Below are 22,096 nucleotides of genomic sequence, written 5' to 3' on the forward strand. Positions count from 1 at the left end.
TGGGGGCCTTCTTGGTTTAAAGGACACTGTGTAGCCCATGGAGCGGGGAACACTGATCTCAGCAACGCAGGCTTCAGCTTAAACGATGACTCTTGGGGCTGCGAGGTAAATGACGGCTGCGTGAGAGCAGGCATGGGGGACCCCGCAGTCTGTCCCAAGCTGCCTGCCTCTGATGCACGCCACAATGGGCTGCGGGTGGCTGTAGCAATGTAATCTAGTGTCCGACAGATCTGCAGCCCCAAGAGGAGGCCGTCAAGGCAAACCTCTAGGCACGGTGCACTGGCCTTTCTGGAGACTGGCGTGTGGCTGAAGTGAGCCGCCACCACCATGATGTGTGAGGTGATGCCCACCATCAACGAGGGAGATCCCCTGGGGTCCCAGCAGGGCTCCGACTCAGAGGCCAACTTTGAGCAGCTAATGGTGAACATGCTGGACGAGCGAGACAAACTGCTGGAAACGCTACGGGAGACCCGGGAAACTCTGACCTTGACCCAGAGTAGGTTACAAGAGACCCTGCACGAGCGAGACCAGCTGCAGAGGCAACTTAACTCTGCCCTCCCGCAGGTAAGGGGAGCGGCTCCGGAGCGCTGCCAGGTCGAGCATGTCAGCGAGTGGAGGGATGGGAGAGGGGTGGGGACCTTGGCGGGGCTGTGGGATGGGGTAGATGTCCCTGGGATTTCTCTAGGCTCCTTGCTAGCACTGCTTTCCAGCCAACGTCCAACCTAGTTCAGTTTGGGGTGCTCCAAACCTGACAGCCTGGTGTTTAAAGCCAGGCTGGATCCGGGAACTCCTAAATTCAGCTCTGCCAATGGTGCTTTGGGAAACGGGGGGCAAGTCCCATAGGGCAACGTTCCCAGAAGCGGCTCCTCATTTTTGGGTGCCCAACTTTTGACACCTTGGGCCTGCTCCTTCAGAGGGGCTGACACCTGCAGCTCCTACTGATGCCAGTTGCAGTTATGGCAGCTGAGCACCCTTGCAAATCAAGCTGTATGGTGGGGCACCCAGGAATCGAGGCCCCTTTTGGAAACAGGGGCTTTAATGGGGGGTAATGAGATGTCTCTACTGTGCTGCCCAGAAGGGCAACAAGTTCTGTTGAGTTGATGTCTGTAGAGGTGTTGGAAGTGCAAAAGTTAGCTGCCTGCTCGCTTCCCGGTCTGTAAGTGCCGCAATTCCAGTGCAGGTCTCTCTCCACTGACAGGCACCGGTATCTCTTGGAGACTTTGCAGGTGGGGAGGACGGACTCTCCCATACTAGCAACAGCAGGGTCCCAGCTCTGGGGTCATGGACCCATGAGCCAGAGCTACTGAGCTATGGGATCTGCAGGGCTCACTGGAGAGCAAACATTAGTGTTCTTACGGCGGCTGCTCACAGCCTTTCCCATCTCAAGGAAGGGTACCCAGTGGTTCAAATCCCTGCTGTGCCACAACTCCCTTGGGTGTGACTGTGGGTGAGTTCCTCTGTCCTTAGTCTCTCTGGCCTTAGTTCCCATCTGTATAATGGGGATAATCGCACTATGTGCCACACAGGTAAATACGGTAAAGATTGTGAAGTGCTCAGAACCTACAGTAACAGGCAATGGATAAGTACCATTGATCGCTCCTCTGCTGAAGTGGTTGATGCGGGCCGTTGGGGCTGAGCATCAGAGGCATGTCACCCGGCGATCGCCCACGAGGGGCATGATGGGTGAGCTGTGCTCCCAAGCCTGGAGACTTGGCTTCTGTGACCCTGGGAGTTGCCCTCACCATCGGGATTGGTTAGCCACCAGCTGAGGGTTAAGCCACTTGGCAGGTTTCTGTGTTTTAATCAATTGCCCCAAACAGATGTAAAACAGCATGAAGCCTATGGGTTGGAAGGAACTGAGCACGGCCAGAAGGTATCTGGCTTTGCAGGACTTTCTTGCTACACCTTGTCCTCGCCAGTCTGCGAAGTTGTGCCCACAGTACATTGCTGGGAGCTGCTCCTACTGGTACCTGACCCTTTCCAGCCATAGATCTCAAAGGGCTTTACAAAGCAGGTCAGGTTCATTATGCCCTTTGTACAGATGAGGAAACTGAGGCACACTGTGGGGAAGTGACTTGCCCATGATCACCCAGCCGGCCACTGGGCCGACCAGGAATAGAATCCATGTCTGCTGAGTCCCAGCCCAGTGCTCTATCCACTAGGCCATGCTGCCTCCATTGTGGTGGGTTCTGAGCACCTAATGCAGAGGGTTCTAACCAAATTTCCCCTGATCCTTGGGCAGATCAGATGTCCTGCCTAGTGCTTCACTCCGTTCATTAACAGGGCTGGTTAAAAGGCAAGAGTCTCACTAAAAAGCGGGTGCAGCAGTGAATGAAATATGGTTGGTGGATATTTTTGTAGTCACCAAATATATATTTAATACTAACACCCAGCTCTTTCATACCTTTTCCATCCATAGTTATCAAAGTGCTTTACAAAGGAGGTTGGTATCATTATCCCCATTTTGCAAGTGAGGACACTGAGGCACAGAGCAGTGAAGTGACTTGCCCAAGGCCACTCAGCAGGCCAGTGACGGAGTTGGGAATACAACCCAGGTCTCCTGATTCCCAGTCCAGTGCACTCTCCTTATGACCATATAACAGCTGTTCTGTTGGACACAAACCCCACATACAGTGCATAGGGAGGCTGCTTTTCTAGGTAAAAGAAACGGGCCATCTGCCACCAGATTACTTAAATCTCAGGGCATAGTGAGGTATGTGTGTGATGCAGTGAGTCCTGGCTACAGATCCTGGCTTATAGAAATGAGATCAAGCAAGAAGGGGAGAATGGGGGTTGTTAATATGTGAGGTCTGAGGAGGAAGAAAATTAAGCTTGCTCCTTTGCTGGACACTCACGCAGACGGCTGGTCTTCTGGATGTTGTTTGATGACCCTGATGTCTGATGGTGCGTTTGGCAGATCTCTGGGGGTGGCTGGACAGAGAGATTTGGGGCTGGATGGAGGAACTTGTCGCTCATTCCCCCTGGATTCAGTGGCAGCTCTAGGTGCTCAGTGCCTCTGGAAAGTGGGGCATTGAATCCTTGAGTAGACATGTTAGAACATCACAGGCTCTGTCAGCTGGAAAGGCCTCTCCTGCCTGGGGAAACGCTGCTGGGGTGCCTTCCGCCCAAGGGCACAACTAGGGCTCAGGTCCTGGATGCTGTTTCAGAAATACTAGGAGATTCCTGCCCCCAGCTGTCCTGGGTCTGCTGGGTTCCACGTGTGTGAGAGCCAGTACCTGACTCCCGGATCATGGCTATCATCCATGACAGGCCCCCAGCTCTCCAGTCTCTGGAAGAAGAAATGGGGACATGGCAACACCTGGTTCTTCTTATGGTCCTTTTCACCCATAGATCTCAAAGCGCTTTCCAAAAGGAGGCCAGCGTGTTATTGTCCCTGTTGTACAGATGGGGGAAACTGAGGCACAGAGGGGCAATGACTTAAGTGAGGTCACGCAGCCTCCTTCCTTCTATGGCTGTTGGTAAACCGAAAGGGGGGTGAATGACTATCAAACCTTGTTCCCCCAATGCTGACCCGGCAACCTCTCCACCTCCTGAACACACGTGATTTATTTTTCTTTATTTTGAGCCTGATCCTGAGATGTGACCTCAGTGGGAGCCGTGGGTGATGAGCAGCCCCTCAAGATCAGAGCCTTGGTGCAGCTGAGAAACATGGACCATGAAGCTGCTGGCACCTGCAGCTGTGTTGCAGTGTCTCCTGCTAGGCCTTGCTTGTTGTAAGCGGGCGACTGTGTACGCAAGGAGGGGGGATGCCACAGGGTCCTGCTCTCAGGCGGCCCTAGTGGAGCTTTGCACCAGATGCAGCGCGATGTCCGTGGATCTACGACTGTCCCGTTGGGTGGGAGAAGACTCCCCCGTGTGTTCTCTCAGTTGCCATGGCATTCGGGTCATTGGTGCTGAGCTCTGCCCTGTGCCCCTCGCGCCCTCCCAGAGCGGGAGAGTTGAATTTCAAACGCTGGAAAGCCCGGCATGGCCGAGTTAGGGAGACGCTTTCCACTCAGTGCAGCCGTGCAGTGTGAACGCCGCGTCCCACGCTGCCATGCATGTGTGTGGCACTAGGAACTGGGCCTAGAGCAGCAGCTGACCCCTCCCTGAGCCAACTTGCACCGTCTGAGCCCAGCCTAGTTCCCACTCCTGTCCACCCAGCCCGGTGGGGCCTCACCGTGCTCCCGGCAGCACCACGGACCTGGGCAGCACTTGCTGCTGGCCGGGGGAGGCTGAGGGAGGGGGAAGGAACTGGGATTCCCTGTGGGACACGTAGGCAGGGCTCAAAGTGGCTGCTGGGGTGAGTCACTCGGCAGCAGTAGGAGGCACTGTTATAACGGGTGTGGGGTGTTAACCCTTGTCTCCTGTGGGAGCTGCAGCTCCAGGATGCTGGGGTTCCTGGCCTGTGGCCTCTCTGCTCCCGGTCTGGTCTCAGGGGCTGTTCCCTGCCTGCAATGGGGTTTTTCCACATGGCTCGCTCTGTCCAGCCTGTCGCTGGGAGCCTCTGCCCTTCCACGGCTGCTCCTCACCCTCCACTGATCTCCAGTGGGCAGGCAGAGCCTGTCCCCCTTGGCCAGCCACTGCCAGGGCACTGCTGCAGGGGAAGGGAGAGGCAGGAGCTACTGCCGTGCTTGGCACCCTGCGTGGGTTGCTTAGGCTCTGCCTGAACACTCTGAGAGTAGCTTCCTCTGCCACCCTAGTGTCAGCTGGAGAACAGAGCAGGAGGCCTGGGCTTGGCCTTCTCCAGCCACCAAGAGCTGTTCCTCTCTCCGGCAGGACACAGCCATGAAACGCAGCTGAGGGGTGGTGGCCAGCTTGCTGATTCCCCACCCTCAGCGTCTGCAACGGGATCATAGGTGGGAGAGTGGGAGGTGTCCTCTCTGGGATCCCAGGGTAAAACCCCAAACCCTGCCTGGGAGCTGGCAGAGCCTCCTGTCCTGCACATGAGCCAGTGCCTGCTCAGTCAGGCCTCTTGGGAGCTACTCGGAGATCCTGGCCTGCAGTGACTCGGGAGCATGCGTCCCAGCCTCAGGGCAGGCTGTTAGGAGCAAGGCACAAACCCCAAACTGGCTGTGAGTTCTGCACTTTGATTTCACCAGCCAATTATCAAGTGTGAACGCCTCAGGCACTAAACAGCCTGAACATGGAGTCACAGACGGCCCCCTTGGATACTCCAGTCTGGCTTGTCACCCAGGTGAGCGTACCGTTGTGATAGCTAGTCACTTACATCACAGATCACAGCAATATTCAGGTTACTTCCAGTCCCAAAGGACCAGTCACTTGTCCCAGGTCAGTTGCACCTTAGATCTCACACCAGAGACAACCCTTGTAGCCAATCAGTAATAAACTAGACACAGATGTATTAAATGGGAAAAGGAAACGAGAGATATTGGCAAGGCTGAAGCAGTTAAACATGGATACACAAATGAGTTAAAATCTTTGCGTTTCAAAATGCAGTAGAACGGCAGTTCCCAAACTGGGTCGTGACCCCAAGTGTGGTCACTTCAAGCAGATGGGGTCATGGCAATCCCGAGCGTCCAGAGGACGCCATTTTACAAAATGGCCTCCTCCACACAGTGTGACTGTGTGCACCTCACACACACTGTCTGCACGAGGTCGTGTCGCACAGAGGATGCTATTTTGCTCTACAGAATGGCACCCTTCATGCAGCGTGACCTCGTGCACCTCGCTGTGTGTGACATTATGCAGTCCAGAGGACACCATTTTGTAAAGCAAAATGGCATCCTCCTTGCGACGTGACCTTGCGTGTGCAGTGCACGTGAGGCCACACTGCAGAGAGGACACCATTTTTAAACTGCTTGCTGTCAGGGGTAGTGGGAAACAACACATCTGAAAATGAGGTCATGCAGAGAAAATGTTTGGGAATTGCTGCAACAGAAGCATCTCTGACCAGTCAGCTATATATGACTTTTAGGCAAACCCAGGCTAAGCAGCTGGGGATCTCTGGCTTATGCCTAGAAACACTTGCCTCCGAGTCCAGGCAGCACAGAGGTACCAAGTTCCTTGTGTGGGGTTTTGAAACCCTGCCTGCCATGTGCTCTGAGCTGAAAACTCAGCTGATGGGTAGAATCCACTTGCCTGACTCCTCTTCAGGGGGAGGAGGCAGAACAACAAATGTCTTTTGTCCCCTCGTTGATGATACGTAGGGATGTTCCCGTCGCAACATCCCGCAATGGTTCGTCTGGTATCCACGGACATTTCCTTTTGTGCAGGGCATAACACCTGCTGCTTCCCACTAGCTAACGTCTCTCTCGGTGATGCACACCGGCACAGAGGCTCACAATACAACTGCTCAAATGTTACCTTGCCATATGGGATGCCCAGATGTTCTATGTGAGATGAATGCTGGCAAGTACTCAAAGTCTGAACACAGTCTTACCATTCTGACACCTGTTTGAACAATACTGACACCCAAGGGGGCCGGGTGTGTCTATCACTGTGTGTCTATCACCGCCGCGTGTCCTTTCAGTGTTCAGTGGAGACACGGGGGCCCCTGGCATGAGCTGGTGCCTTGTCTGCCAGGGACGCAGCATTAATCTCTCTTCACAGCCTCCTCTCGCCTTGTAAACCTGGAAGGGAAGGAAGGCGTTGCTGATTCTCAGGCCAACGCTATTTTAACTGCCTGAAACCTCTTTCCCTGCTTAAACAGAGGTGGTCCTGAAGCAGCAAGGTCCATGGAAAGCTGCACCCGACACCCCCACCCACAGCAGGGATCATTCCACCCCTCAAACACATCCAGCCCTCACTCGTGATCTCAGGAGGACTCAACCCTTCCTTTGGATGCAGAGTGCTGCCCAGATTGGCAGCTGCCCATATGCCATTCTTGAGGCTGTTCTTCGCCCTCGGATGTGGCTGGCAGCTGCCGTAGCACTGGGGTGATGCTGCTCCTGAAATGCCTGGAAAAGCTGCGCCTCTGCATTCTGGATGCGGCCCGCTGGAGGTGGTAATTGCAGCCTGGGCTATTGCGGAGGGCAGTTAATGCCAGTAGGTGGTGCTCCAGTCTAGTGAAGATCCCAGAGGAGGCTGGCAGGAGCTGTGGAAAGGGGCATCCGGGTGAAGCATTGCTCCCCTTTTAAAGGGCCCTGGCCTGTGCTCAACTGGAATCTCAGCTGCTCAGTCATGTTTGTCTGATTCCTTTGCTGTCTGCTGGGGGGGGCTGCTTAACCCTCTCTGAGCCAGGCTCACCTCACCCACTGCCCAGGTTCCAGCTGTGCTGCTGTTGCCTGTTGTTATTTCATTTAAATCAATGGAGAGAAACTCCGACCAAGAGCCCTTGGCAGCACGGTGGGTGATCCACACGTGCTTAGAGCAGCGCACCGGATTAATGGCACCCTGGGCAGCGTGGCAGGCTGGCCTGACCTGGAGTTGCCCGGGCAAAAGGCAGCACCAAGGGTTGTTGGTCGCAGGGGTATAGCTGGGACACGACAGCGTGGCGGCCCTGCGGAGGGCATCTCCAGTGTTGTGACAGGCAGACTTTGCCAAGGGTGGCATGTGGCATGGAGTGAGGATGATGTTGGGTTGTCAGTAGAGTTCGGGGGGCATGGTGGGGCGTAATGAGCCTGGTCCGGAAGGCACAGCAAGCAGGTGGGATTGGAACCTGCCCTGGGCAGCACGGTGAGCGGTGCAGAACGTTGGCCGAGGCTGGAGGGCTCTTACCCGTCCCTGGGCACCGCACACCCAGGAGAGGGAAAGGCCTCTGGGTCAGGGCCCCGTTTCTTGCTCCATGGCATTGGACCGATGCTGGTCCAGCAGGAGCCAGGCTGGGGAGCGAGGGCTGGACTAGCTAACCACAGTCCCTGCAAGCCTGATTGCCTCCAGCAGGCTGCCTGAGCTCAGCACCTCATGGCTCTTTGTGCCCCCACCCGGGCAAACCGCCTAGACAGATGCCCACCGGGCTGCATCCCCCTCCTCCGCTGAACGAAATGCTCCCCCAGAACACAAGTGGGGTGATGCCCCATCCCCTTTGCGCACTCCTGCCCACAACAGAGCTCCTGGTCTCCATGCCCTCTCACCCCAGCTGGGCTAGGGGCCACCGTGCCCCTCCGTGGTGGGCAGCTAGAGCGAGAGCATCCCAGATCACCCTGATTGCAAGGGCTGCCCGCCCCATAGGCTGCTGCAGCCCCTCCTGGATTAAGGGGCTGTGCGGATTTACTCGCCGTTCTTGCTCCAATTCTGATTCCTCCGTGTCTCTGCACAGGGAACATGCAAGCGAAGCAGAGCAAACTAGGTCACCGCAAAGGGCCTCTGTGCATCTGTGCGCTCCTCCGGGTTAGTCCGCTGGGTCCCCCTGCTGCGGGCTCCCGCTCCCGGCTCCCCATCCCAGCCATGGGCCTGGCTCCCTCGGATCCCGGGAAGGGACACGATTAGCGCAGGCAGCAGATGGGGAATGTCTGTGAGCTCCAAATGCCTCCTGCCGAGTGCATTGCTGATCCCTTCCCAGCGATCCAGCGCTCCATCCCCTGTGCAGACGGGCAGGCTTGACGCAAAGCAGCTCCCCGGCTGCCTTCAGTTTGGAGCAGTTCCTCGCTGCAGGGCGTACAGCGCACCGGGTCTCTCTCACCTTCGCCTTGAGGGGTTAGCACCTGCTCTGCCCCCAGGCTGGCAGAGCCAGGGATTTACAGCTCCAGCTGGAGATGAGTCCCCAGCATGAATGCAGGGAACAAATCCGTACCGATTCATCTGCCCAATGGGACTAATTTCAGCATGTACATGTACCAGGTAAGCAGGGTTCCCTGCCCAGGGAAGTTTCCACAATAGCCGCGCTTCTTCCCCCGCTGGGATGGGGGAGATTCTGGGCTCTTGAGGTTGATGCCCTGTCTGTGCCGTGTCGACGGGCATCACGTCTACTGGGCAAACCCTTCTCTGGGTGGCTGATTTCTCCCTTCCAGGCTTTGGCTTTGAATGTGCTTGTGGTTCCCTTTGCCAGGCTCCATGCCTGGCGGGGAGACAAGCTGCTGGACATCCCGAGAGAACCCCCCTCTTGGACGGTGTTGGGCACAGATGGCACCTCCCCGAATGCTAGCAGATAGGGCTGGAGCCCCCTCCCCAAGGTCTCTGGCTGTGTTTGCCACACCTGCTGTGCTGCTGCTGGCCAGGGAGCACCCCCCTCCCCCTCCCCGGCCATTTCAGATACATTTGGAGGGGCCGTTGGCCTGTGATGTTTTCAGAGAAGACCTTGGCTCTTGGCAGGTTTAAGGCAGCCCTTGGCTGGCGTCATGTTCAAGTGGCTCTTGCTGCATTCAGGTGGGGGGGCACCTGTGGCTCGCGGTGCGGTCAGGTGGCGGGGGAGGCTCTGCGCTCAGGTGCGGGGGGGGGGGGCGCTTTGTGGTGCTGGAGGGCAGGCTGGCTGTATGACTAAACCCACAGAGCCGAGGGAGTCTCTGCCTGTGGGCGCTTGTTGAAGGCTGTGGCCAGGCCGCGAGGCTGAGGGTTCCCAGACAGAGCAAACCCCCAGGCCTCTATGTGCCCTTCCTAGCCAGCCGACTCTCTCCTGGGCCCGTTGCTGCGCCGCTCGGCTCTGCCAGCGGGTGCTCGCTGCAGGGGTCGTGCGGGGCACGGTGCCTAGGCTGCCTGCATTCCAGACAGCAGGAGTGTGCTAGTGGTAGGAAATAAGTGGAATCCTCCCTCTGGGCTGCAGCTTCCCAACAGGAAATACTGATCTGGGACCCTGTTCCTGGGACACGCTGCCCCCCAGCAGCAGGGCCAAGGCAGGCAGCTAACAAGTCTGTCAGGAGACTGCTTTCCTTCCTCCTTCCCCCGCCCCCGCCCCCGGCTTCAAAAGGAGAGTCAGAGATGTCTTTGTGCCCCCTGCCTGCTCTTATAATAGCAAGGGGGTGTGGGGCTGGCAGGAGAGAGGCTGCTCCCATGAACCAGGCCACAGCAGCTGTGATTTCTGCCCGCTCCTAGGTGCACTCTGTGAGGAGAGAACAGCCAGCCTTCCCTGCCAGGGGTTCACCGCTCTGGGCATCCGTCCCTGCGGCTGGATTGCTTGTTTGGGGCTGAGGCGTGGCCTCTTTGGGGAGATCTTTGTGTATAGGGTCAGGATGTGTTCTCCGCATGTTAGGGGGAGCCGAGCTCTGTGCATAGGGGGCAGGGCTGGGATTGATGAGAGAAGGATGCATCCTGTGCGCACAGGGTCGGGATGGGGGAGTGAGGGGGCTGCATAAGGGGGCGGGCGGGGCCCCTGTGTCTCCTGGCCCCTCCCAGGGGCTGGGACGCAAACTCTTCACGTCTTGGCTCCCTGTGACGCTGCCCGCGAGCAGCGAGGCGTTTGTGACTGTCGCTAATTGAGCGGCCGCCCTGTTGTGCTTCGGCGCCGGCGTGAAGCTCCCAGACGCCACGCGGCGAAACCCAGGCAGCGATCTCTGCCAAAGGGCCGCCTGAGCGTTTGGAGTCGTTCTCCTAATCCTTGCTGGCATCCCATGGCTCCCAAAAGGCAGAATTTCTGTGCGATTTCCCGGGGAGACTAAGCTGCCTTAATGCTTCTTACATGATTGATTTATTCATGTGGGAGGGCAAAATGTGACTTAATCTGGCCGAAAACACTAGTTTCCAATCTCTGCCCGGGCCTGCCGTTGGGTGCCTTCTGTGGGTTAACGACTGGGCGCTGATAGTTCTGTCCAATGGCTTTCACCGGCAGCCTCTCTCTGCACCTGCAGCCTGCACCGCTAGCTGCCCGGCAAGCTCCACTCTCTGCGTGCCTTTGCAGTGAGGCTCATTACGCGTTGTCAACCCTCTCCCTGCAGCAGTCTGCTCCAAAACCCGTTGGGTTTCTGCCTTAGGCTTCCCCTTTCATATGTCTGCAGGCACTTGCCTGCTATCGGAAAACTGCCTTGTGCATGTGACCGCAGCAGGGTCCATCCTGTGCTCTCAGGCTCCTGGTTGAGCCTCTTTCCTGCATATACCTGCAGTGGGGCTTTCAGCTTCCGGCTGGAGCCCTCTGCCCACAGGCAGTGACATCTGGGCCCAGCATGTGCTTGTAGGTCTTGCCCGAGCTGAGCCTGCTCCCCAGCTATCTTTAGTGCTGCACCTGCCTGCACCTGGGCCCTGATTATGCTTCTTTGCTGGGTCTAGAGTTCATTCCCAGGAACAGATCTGCAGGGAGACTGCAGTCTGGAATTGAACTACGGCCGCTCTCACAGGCAGCCCACGTACAGCCCAGAGTCAGGCCTTGATGTGATAATTAAAAGGCAAGGTGAAAAAATTGCATCAACTGTCAGCTCTTTGGAACAGGGACTGTCCTTTTGTTCTGAGCTTGTCAGCGCCTAGCATACCAGGGCCCTGGTCCATGACTGGGCTCCTAGGTGCTACTGCAATACAAATAATAAATCATCATGATCAGTAAGAAGTCCCAATCTGCAGCTATTTTACAGTAGATTTCCAGTACCGGAAGAGGCCGCTAGTCCACCATGAAAACGTTTCGTTAAGGCTGGGTGAAAACTTGGTTGCAAACTCTATCATATGTAAGACACAGGAGGTAATTGTCCTGCTCTACTCGGCACTGGTGAGAGTCCAAAGGAAAGCAACAAAAATGACAAGGTTTGGAAAACCCGACCCACGAGCAAAAGTTTAAAAAATACTGGGCCAGCTCAGTGTTGAGAAAAATAAGACTGAGCGGGGGACCTGATGACAGTCTTCAAATATGTTAAAGGCTGTTATAAAGAGGACGGGGATCGATTGTTCTCCATGTCCGCTGAAGGTAGGACAAGAAGTAATGGGCTTAATCTGCAGCAAGGGAGATTTAGTTTAGATATTAAGAAAAACTTTCTGACTCTATTGGTAGTTAAGTCCTGGAACAGGCTTCCGAGGGAGGTTGCGGAATCCCCGCCATTGGAGGTTTTGAAAACAGGTCAGACAAACACCTGTCAGGGATGGTCTAGGTTTACTGCCTCAATGCAGGGTGCTGGACTTGATGACTTCTCGAGATCTCTTCCAGCCCTGCTGTAACCCTTCTGCCAGGCAGAACCGGCAGCTGGAAAGGGTCGGGTTCTATATCTAGGAGTTCCTGTCAATGATACAACACCAAACCGGCTAGAACCCTCACCCACTCATCTGGGAAATCACACACTATCCTCTTACAAACACAGAGTCTGAGTGTAGAAAGTAAACTTTTTTAATATAAGGAAGGAAATAACACAGCCCTGGTTTGGGAACCAGTGCAAACAGAATTCATGAACTCAATGAGCCGAACCCATCCCAGAGTATGTGGGTGTGTCCTTCGCCTCTCCCTTCTCGCTTTCCCCTGTACTGACTGTCGTAGTTGCAGTGTCCACCTCTCGGTTGGGGCTTAGCCAGTCCCCTTCTGCAGGCTCTTGCTGGATGTGGGCTTGACCAGGCCCCTCCATTGCTGTCTCCTGCCACCTCTGGGCCTCACCGAGTCCCTGCTGCTAGCTCCCTGTCAGCTTCAGCTGACTGAGCAAGGGGAGGGCCACTCAGACCTTGCTTACACTACATTTCTATAAAAGTGTTTAAAGTTGCTTGAAATCTTCTCTTTTAAGGTGTGGGAGTTTGTGTGGAAATGCAGCGTTTCCTTTCCCCCTCCCCCTCCTTAAATGCCATCGGGAAAAGTTTTGAGGTTGGGTATGAAATTTTTTCTGGCGTTGGTTGTGAATTTCCGGGATGCTGCTCGTGGTCGTTTCATTACGTGGTTGAAGTTGCATGGTATGTCTTCTGGTTCTGCGATTGGCTGTGCCTCTCCCATCGCGTGAGAGACTCAGCAGAAATGTTGATTCCCTCTGTAGTCCTAGAAACAAGGAGAAAGTTCTAGCAAGGGGTACAGGCATGCATTATTTCAGTATGCGAGTCGTACCTGAGCAGGGGAACTTTGGAATGTTCAAAATACTCCCTATTCCTATAGGCCGTGAATCCAAACGCCTCTTGCCTCCTCATCCCCTCTCTAGTTTTCATGTAGGTGCTCAGTAGCAGCATTGCCAACCCCAAGCACTCAAAAATCATGAGTCTGGCTTAAAAAGCATGAGATCTTTAAAAAATCACCGTTGAGATCTTTTTCTTTGCCTTTTGGCTTGTGAGCCTTTAGGATGTGCTCAGGTCACATTTTAACCTCCTCTCTCAGTCTAGATCTCCAGTTTTCAGCTCCTACCAGCCAGCGGATGGTCTCCTGGTGGTGATACAACCCTATACTAAAGCATTGAAACTGGCTCTCAGACTGCAGGAGGTTCTGTCTCCAGCACCTCCCATTGGTTTAGGTCTCTTAGAACTAGGAGGAAGTAAGCAAAGTACCTGAGGCCCAGATCCGCAAAGGGATTTAGGCACCTGAGCCTCCAGTGCTCCCTTGTGCCCATATTCAGTGAACAATCCATAGCAGGCCTGAGCCATGGCTGGCCTTGTATTGTGGGGAAGCTCAAACTCCGGGGATCCCTGCTGGTGGGGGGCTCAGCTATCTGGGACCCCAGTGACCTGATGGCTTTCAAAGAGCAGCACCCCCCCCCATTGGGCCTTCCTTGCTCCCAGGTGGGACTGCCACCTCTAAGGTACAAGTAACTGGGACATCCAGGATGCTCTTGAACCCATAACACTGGCCAGCTGAGCACCCTGACAGATGTCCCAGGACGGCTACCTCAACAAAGGTTTGATTCTGGGAAAACCTAGACAGGGGGCAGCCCTGCTCCCAGGGTCAGCTTCCATACCCTATGCCTCTGTCATCAGACAGGCAGCCCCACCCCTCTGGGGCAGCGAATGGCCTGAGGAAGAGCATCCATGCAGACCAGCTTGGGAAAGGCATTACCCAGTGCCCCGTACTGCCAGCTCAGCCGCGTTAGTGTAATCCACCCCCCTCAATCCTCCTCCAGCAGTGGCTGAGCCACGTACAGCAGTTGAGGCGCCTGCTGCAGCCTTGGCTGACAGAGCTGGGTCTCAGCTCAGGCAGGACAGGCTTGTGCTTTAAGAACCACAGGTTGGTGCTGGGTTCATGCCCCACGGCTGGCGAGCCACCCAGGAGCACAGCCACTCAGCAGCAGCTCCCCAGATGCCAGGACCCAGGGTCCTGCACAGCAGTAAAAGGGGCTCCTGCAGAGCACAGCGCCATCCACTCCCAGGGAGGAGCCACCTGGGGCTCTGGGAGAAGGGAAGAGAGACTGCACCTTGTACAAGAGGTTCTCTTTTCTGATCACAGTAGCAGCAGGAGCCAGTGGTGCAAATCCAGCCCTATGGAATGGCACAGACTCTATGCCCCTTCCAGTCCAGGAAATGGATAGGCACACATCCTCTCCTGGTCAGTTGAGCATTCCAACCCTCACCTGTTGTTACCTGGGGTTTTCTGAACCCAAAGCAGTGGTAACTTAACTGTTTCTCTCCAGGTGGTGTCAAGAATAAATCAATGGGGACACAGCTCCTCTGTCTGATTAATGATTGATACAAACCAGAGTGCTTTTCTCTAAAACTACTTTTTTATGAGGTCTCAGACACACACACACACACGCGCGCGCTATAGCAATAGTTTCAGAGCACCCCAAATAGTTATTCAGAGTCTGAGTTGGTTTTAGGTGATCACCAGCCGGGCTTCTGGGGGCCCTCTTTCCGTCCAGTTTATGGGGAGTTTAGGTGTCAGCTCTCCTTGCCTGAAGAAAAGCTCCCTTGGACTGCTACAAGGTATTTACTTTTACTTAACCTTTTATAGATAACTCTCACAAAACACACAACTCAAGGTAACCCCTATTGGGTCCTCAAATCTCCTAGCTTCAGTAAATTTTTAGTATTTCAAGTCATAACACTAAAATGATATGTCAGGGCACTCAGAACCAAGGTCTGTATCCACTTACTCTCTGTCATTCTCATGGTCTGTTAACTCTCTGTCCAAGTGTGACACACTGTACCCGAAAGCAGCACACTGTAAACCTTTTATTCATCATTTCTGTACGGTTGTAATAGTTCATATTTAAGCATGCAATGTAGGATACCTCATGACAAATCATAATTTGCTAAAACCCATTGTTCGGTCAAAATATGTGTATTGCTAATATATAACAAGTTAGGAGATTTTGCTGTTATTGGAAAATGTTATAGACTTACTAGTAACAGCAGAGGAGGGGCCGAGGAGGGGCTCAACAGCTATCAGCCAATAAAGGAGTTGTAAACAAAGGATTTACAATACAATGACAGTTGCACAAGACTCTACAATAGAGATGGCTCAATTCCATGACCCACTTGCATGGCAGGGTTTGGGCAACCTTATGGCTCAGCAGAGCCCACCTGGACTAATGTCTAGTGGCCATATGGTCAGAAGATATAAAAGAAGAAACAGAAGCTGCATCCTTGCCCTTGCTCTTCCCCCATCTATGCTGAAAGCAACAGGAGCATAGGAAGACTGAGGTTATGTCTACACTGCCAGTGGCATTGTCGGCAGTGTAGACACCCCCGCAAGAAGAGTAATGCTGCGTTGACCAGAGGGCATTTCTTGTCAGTGCTGTGCAATGGGGATGCTGTGGTAAGCAGTGGCGTACAGAGGGTCTCCGGGGCCCGGAGGCCAAGCCTACATTTGCACTTCCCCCAGGCCTCATGCCCCCCCCACGCAGGTCCTGGCGCTGCCCCTGCAGGGTTGGGTGCATGAGGCACGGGGGGGAAAATGCAGGCTTGGCTCCACCATCCCCCCTTCCCGCACTTACCTGGTGCGCGGTGCCCTCCTCTCCTGCTGCAGCCTCGCAGCCCAGCACCAGCTCGGATGGTGGGCGGCCTTGGCCTGTGTGTGTGTGTGTGGGGCGGCAGCGGGCATGCCAGCCCTTCACAACACGTGGTGTGGGGGGGGCGCAGAAGCGGAAGCAGCCACCCCTCAGCCTCCTGTGCCCTTCACCTGTTGCAAAGGGCCAGCCTAGTGTGGTGCCCCCCTGCCCTTATCCACCCTGGATGGGGCAGCCTCACTCCCTCAGCCTGGGGGGGGCAGCATTGGGTCAGCCCTTCGTGGAGGGCGGGGGGCACAGGAGGCTGAGGGGTGGCTGCTTCCGCTTCTGCTCCTGCGCCCCTCCCTGCACATTGTGAAGGGCTTGCCCAGCCCCAGCCCGAAGGGTGAGACCACCCCATCTGAGCCGGCGCTGGGCTGCAGGGCTGGAGTGGCGGATAAGTGCGCTCCGGGCTAGCCCTTCATGATGGGCAGGGGGCGCAGGAGGCTCTGCACCACTCAGAGCCTCTTGCACCCCCTGCATATCGTGAAGGGCTGGCCTGGTGCCCCCTCACAGGTTGGTGCCCGGGGGCTTGGCTCCCCCCACCTCCTCCCCTTGGTACGCCACTGGCAGTCAGTAGAAGTTAGGAAGTTGACGTGAGTTACCAAGCTACTCTATGAAATCCAGTGTAGACCAAGCCTAAGAGACTGGACCCAGGCTTGGGAGAAGCCTGTATACTGAGAACAGGAACTTTCAAGTGCAGTGAGAAAACTGCCTAATCTAGATGCTGCCTAATGTTAGAGGTTTAAGATTCAGATTGCGTGTGTATCTTTATTTTCTTTGGTACCTATCTCTAATTTCTTATGCCTGCCACTTATACTCACTTCAGGTCCACCTTTCTGTAGTTAATAAGCGTGTTTAATATTCTTAACTAAAACAGTGTGTTTCAGTGAAGAGTTTGAAAACCCCACCACGAGGTTAACAAAAGCTGGTCTGTCTTCTCAATGCTGAAGGAGGGGAAAACAGGGTGATAAACTTATGGGTCAGGATAGGGCAACTTCAGGGTTCAGGGCAGGAAACTGGAGCAGACTGGCTGGGGCCTTGCTCTGTGAGATTCATGAATGGCTCTGAGAGCATTCCTGCAATCTAGCTGCATGTAGGGCTCCTCCTACTGTTGGGCTGTGATAACAGCACCTGGAGTGGTTTGCGGCTTGTCACTAGCCAAGTAATATGGGAGACCACTCAGGCTGGAGAGGTAAGGGGGTGCAGCGGTACCCCGGTTCCAAGAGGTACCCCGGAGGAACCTGTCACACCCAGCCTCCCATTCTGATTAGCAAAACTGCAATCATGCAGCTATTGGGTCTTGCCTTTGCGTCCTAACAGTTATTCCTAGCTATGTGGTATCCTGCTTTTTTAATTGGTGGCGGCTGAATACACACACAATGGCTGTGGTTTAATTCAGTCAAATGCTGGCGTTACACTGTCATGTTTTCTGAACAGGTGGCAGCACCTTGGAGTCAGGGAATAAATCCTGTATCTCCACAGAGAGCCGGTTCATAGGCGAGACTTCCTGGGCACAAATGGAGCCTGAGTTGCTGCCCTTTTGGCACTATATCCTCTGCTGTGTCTACCACATTCCCTTCATCCACTGCTGTTGTACTACAGCAGCACCAGTTGAGATCAGGGCCCCACTGTGCTAGTCCCTGCCTCATGTAGCTGTGTGTCTACACAAGAGACACAGTGGGTGGGAAGGGAACTGAGGCACAACAGAGGGACGTGACCTGCCCACGGTCACCCAGCTGGTCAGTGGCAGAGCCAGGAATAGAATTCAGGTCTCCTGGGTTTGTCTGGCAAGGTTTACTCTTCATAATCCCATGCCACGTACTGCTCAGGTTTATGTTATCCCCTAGATGTTTAGTTTTCTCTTAACATTTGTTCTGCTTGTGTTACTGTGAATAGATGTTAGAATTAAGTGATAAAAAGCACCAAAGCCAGACTGTTCCTTTGTTAGAGATTGGCTCTATTGTAACCCTCCTGCTCCTTGTTGAACCTCATGAGGGGAAGGGAGAATATACTGCCCCAGATCTGCGGGGCTACAGTGGAAGAATGAGGGTGCCTTGGAGGCTGTCTGCGGCTTAGAACTGAATGGAAATTTTGAAGTCACGCTACAGATTGCTTTAGACAGATTCCTTTTCTAAACGTTCCATTTGTGCACGTTGGGCTGATTCTCCTATATAATGCCAAGTCAATAGCGCTGATTTCAAAGAGTAAACAACCTTCCTGCCTCTCCTCCTCTTCACAAAGCAGACCCATCAGAAACAATCATTCCAATTAGGGGCCTGAAATGAGATTAATCACGCAGATGGATCCAATTTATTCCTTGAGTTCTATTGCATTAGTAAAGTCAAAGCAATCCTGCCATGAATTGATGATGGATTTTTAGCTTGCTTCAGAAACCTCCTGCCACATTCTTGTTTGTGCTGCAAACGGCACGTGGAGACATAGAAGACGGCTCCTGTCTAATTGTTGCCTTCCTAAATATTTTGTCTTAAAATTGAAAGTTGTCCTTTCCCAAGGGCCTCTTCTGTGTTCTGAGGACATTTATGAGGGTCCTCAGACCAACGGTACCAAGCTTTCCCGACTGAGCGGCAGTCCCATCTTTCCACACCGAAGAGCATCGGCTAAGTTAGACTCCATCAAAGAGGGATGGAATAAGGTACAGCAGAGGTTCTCAAAAAGCTGTGACCGCCTGTGACCCTTAATGGTGGCCCATGGATTGCTGCCAGCTCTCATGGTTCTGGCTGCTGCTCCTTGCCGAGAAAGATCTTGGGCCGTCTGTAAAAGCAGCTGGAATAAGACGGAGCCTGCCCACCCAGGTGCCTCCACTAGAGGCTGCTGCTCTCTTTGAGAGAGAGAAGAAGGCGAGCTGCCCTCAGTGACTGGAGATAGTTACAGTGGGCTGGGCTCCCCAGTGAGAGGAATGTCAAGGACAGACGGCGCAAGGGGCGAGAAGGACCATGCAGGAGGGCAACATATGCAGGGGGAAGGAAACCATGGACCTGGGAAGCTTATGCACAGGAGCCAGGGGAGCAGCACAGATAGGAGGGGAATGAAATTAACTTTATTCAAACAGGAAAACACATGTATTACTTTGGAGGTACTGAACAAATGCCCCGGAGCGTCCCTAATATCCTTTCCCTCCGCCATCGACTGCTGGAAGGGTGTGGTCTTCTGGGGAATGGGATCACGGGTGGGAAGCATCCATGAGTCGATCTCTCTGTTAAGATGGGGCCCATGCTGGAATGTTTGAGGTGCTGGCCTGAGAACTGGAGCCTGTGAGCTTGATTCTCACCCTGCCCTGCACCTCTTACTGACACCTGTTCAGTGTGGGTGGGAATCCAACTGGGTGCGCTTTGCACGGGTGTCAGTGACAGACAAGGTGCGGGAGAGTTGGACTCAGGGCCTTTGCATCACCGTGAGTCACTACGGTAGGTGTGGCATGCCCTGGACTGTTCTTATTGGTAATACAGAGAAATGGGTTGGGGTGAGAAGATCCATCGCTGCCCAGTTGGAGCTGAGGAGTAGTTCTCTCTCCCCTGGGTCTCGGGTTAATTGGGCATGTGGATGGGAAATGTAGTATAGAAAAGCAGGTAAGTTGATACACCATAACCAAGAGTAAGCATGTGTTCGGTGGACTCCTGTTTCGCTCATTACGTACCACCCAGCCTGTCCGTGGAGGGCCCAGATTCTCTCTTAGTTACATTGGTGTAAACCTGGATTTACTGCAGACTCAAACCGAGACAGAGCTGAGCCTAAAACAAGGCCCATATCTGTGAGAGCTCTGGCTAATTCGCTACGTGTTCCTACCGCTGCCACAGCAAACTACTGAATGAGGCAGGGGTCCTGTGGGAAAGATGGAGCAGGGTTGTGTAACTGACTGGCAGCCAGAGCCTTCAGCTCATGTAAATCAGTACAGCTCTATTCACTTCAGTGGAGCTACACTGATTTACATCATCTCAAGAGCTAGCTACATCAGCAAGTGCATGCCCAAAAGGGCGGAGTTAGGGTTGTGTGGGCAGCCTTAACTTTGGCACTCCCTGACTTGGAGTACATACACTTTGTATTAAAAGAAGATTAAGAAAGCAGGGTTCTTTTAAATGGAATTCTCTAGGTTGTGTGTGTTTAAGTAAAACAAAGAAATTCAAGTATATTCCAGGCAGCAGTAGAACTCTGTCCTGTTCAAGATGCACACGATACATCCAGCCGTATCTAGATTAAAAGTTAAGAACACAGGGCTGGAAGGGTCATTTCAGCCAATCCCATCATATCATCCTGTTCATAAATGTATCAAGCTCCATCTTAAAACCAGTTATGTGTTTGCACCCAGTACTCAGAGTGGGAGGCAGTTCCAGAACCTCCCTCCTCTGACGGTTAGAAATCCTCTTCTAATTTCCAGCTTAAATGTATTTGTGGCCAGTTTATCCCTGTGTGTTGTGGTTCCAACGCTGTCCTTTAGCTACAGTAGCACTTCTGCCTTGCTGGAGTTTGCCCCCCTGACGTATTTATAGAGACCAATGAGGTCCTCTCTCAGCCTTCCTTTTGCTAATCTAAACAAGGCAGGCTCTTGTAGTCTCCTCTCATAAAATAGGCTCTCCATTCCTAGCAGCCCTTCTCTGTACCTGCTCCAATTTGAGATGCACCAGTTGAACTTTAGATTGGTTTAAAAAGCAGTGTAAACCAGTGCGAAATCCCTTTCTGGATGCTGTTAATTAGATTCAAACGTGGCTTATAGTGATACTGTTTAACTCAATAAGGAATCAAGTTAAACTACAGTGCCGTGAACCAGGTTTAAATCAAATTAGGTGTAGCAGCACAAGTTGCACCGGTTTCATAATTTCATAGACTTGAAGGGCAGAAGGGATGATTTTGCCTGTAAAATGCCTCCCTCTTGCATAGCACTGGCCAGAGAATTTCACCAGTGATTCCTGCATCCAGCCCAGAGCTTGTGGTTGAACTAGAGCCGTAGAAAAGAGACGTCCAAACTTGATTTAAAAACTTCAATTGATGAAGAATCCCCCACTTCTCTTGTAAGGTTTTTCCAAGGGTTAGTTATCCTCACTGGTAAAAATTTGCCCTTTATTTCCAGTCTTACTTTGTTCAGCTTGATCTTCCACAATCTTGGGCCCAGGTTGCCTCTTAACCTTCTCTTTAGATCGTCTAAAAGATTGAGCGCCATGAGTCTCTCACGGTTTTCCAAACCTCGAATCGTTCTTGTTGCTCTATTTCTTGAACGCTTTCCATTTTTTCAACATTCTTTTTGAAACGTGGGCACCAGAACTGGGCACAGTATCCCAGTATGGGTCTCGCCAAAGCCATATACAGATATACCACCACCATCCCATTCCTACTCAATACTCCCTTCTTTCTTCATCCCAAGATTGCATTAGCCTGTTAGCCACAGCCTAACACTGTGAGCAAAATTTGTGTTCAGCTGGCTTCCTCCCTGGCCCCCAAGTCCTTTCCAGGATACAACCCCCCATCCTGGAAAAGTGAAGTTGTAGAAGGAGATGGGAGTTTGAAGCACAGTTGAGTTACCCTCCAGGATAGACTAGTTCTGTGAGGTGCAGTAATAATTCCTAGCTTTTCTATAAGAAGAGCTCAAAGCACTTTACTAAGGAGGGTCCCATCATTATTCTCATTGTACGAGGGGGAAACCATTCACCGGGTCCTCAGGGCTCGTGATTCTGTTTTCTGTCTGACTAATGATACTTACCTGAGCTTTGGGTTTTAATACAAGCCATGAAGCTTTGGAATATCCCAAGCTGCCTTTCTCTTGGGTCCCAGGCAGGTCTCTTAGGGTCCTTTTGGTTAGTTTCCAAGCGATGTTTATAATCATTCGTAATTTGAGCCATGATTAGGCATCCCTCTTTCACTTTCTAATCCACTTATAGGTATCCCTGCTTAGACTGGAAAGCTGTTGACAGTCCAGCCTTCTATGCATGGGCTGAGATCGACAGTCAGAACGAGGTCTGGCACGCGGTTCTTTAATCTGAAAGGCCTCTTGGTCAGTGACAGAGGCAAGGAGGCCCTTACTCTTAACTACCCTCAAGGAAAGGGGAAGAGAAAGGAAGGATTCAGTAGACCTTTTTATATGAGGCCCACAGGAAAACTGGTGCTGCCAGTTGGCCACTTTGTCACTATTGCCAAGGGTCAGTCGTGGGCTGGGCGCAAAGGGTCAAGTTCACAGCTGAGTCTGGCTCCAAGGAAGTCACATACATTACGCACACAGCGATGCCCCTAGCCTTGTATCCCCTTACGGTCACCTTGCCTGTCCCCGCTGAATTGGGCCCCCTGAATCTCAGCCCCAGGGAGTCTCAGTGGGTGTAACTTGCCTGCCAAGGGGTTGGAAGAGGAGTATGGCAAGAAAAGCGGCGGACTGAAGGTGTAAGTAGGTACATGGG

At 53.3% G+C, this 22,096-nt stretch overlaps 1 protein-coding gene across 1 annotated transcript in view; it reads left to right on the forward strand.

The window, feature by feature from the left end:
- Positions 1 to 209: 209 nt before the first annotated feature.
- The window catches only part of PPFIA4 (PTPRF interacting protein alpha 4), an 87,825-nt gene continuing 65,938 nt past the window's right edge, over positions 210 to 22,096 (forward strand). Inside the window, exon 1 of the mRNA XM_067531530.1 lies at positions 210 to 564. Coding sequence (XP_067387631.1) covers positions 328 to 564 — 237 coding nt within the window. The 5' untranslated portion in view covers positions 210 to 327. The remainder of the gene's footprint in view (positions 565 to 22,096) is intronic.

The sequence above is a fragment of the Emydura macquarii genome, unplaced genomic scaffold, assembly GCF_026122565.2.
Source record: "Emydura macquarii macquarii isolate MOO-44397 ecotype Brisbane River unplaced genomic scaffold, CSIRO-AGI_Emac_v2 contig_3220, whole genome shotgun sequence".
In the NCBI taxonomy this organism is placed as follows: domain Eukaryota; kingdom Metazoa; phylum Chordata; order Testudines; family Chelidae; genus Emydura; species Emydura macquarii.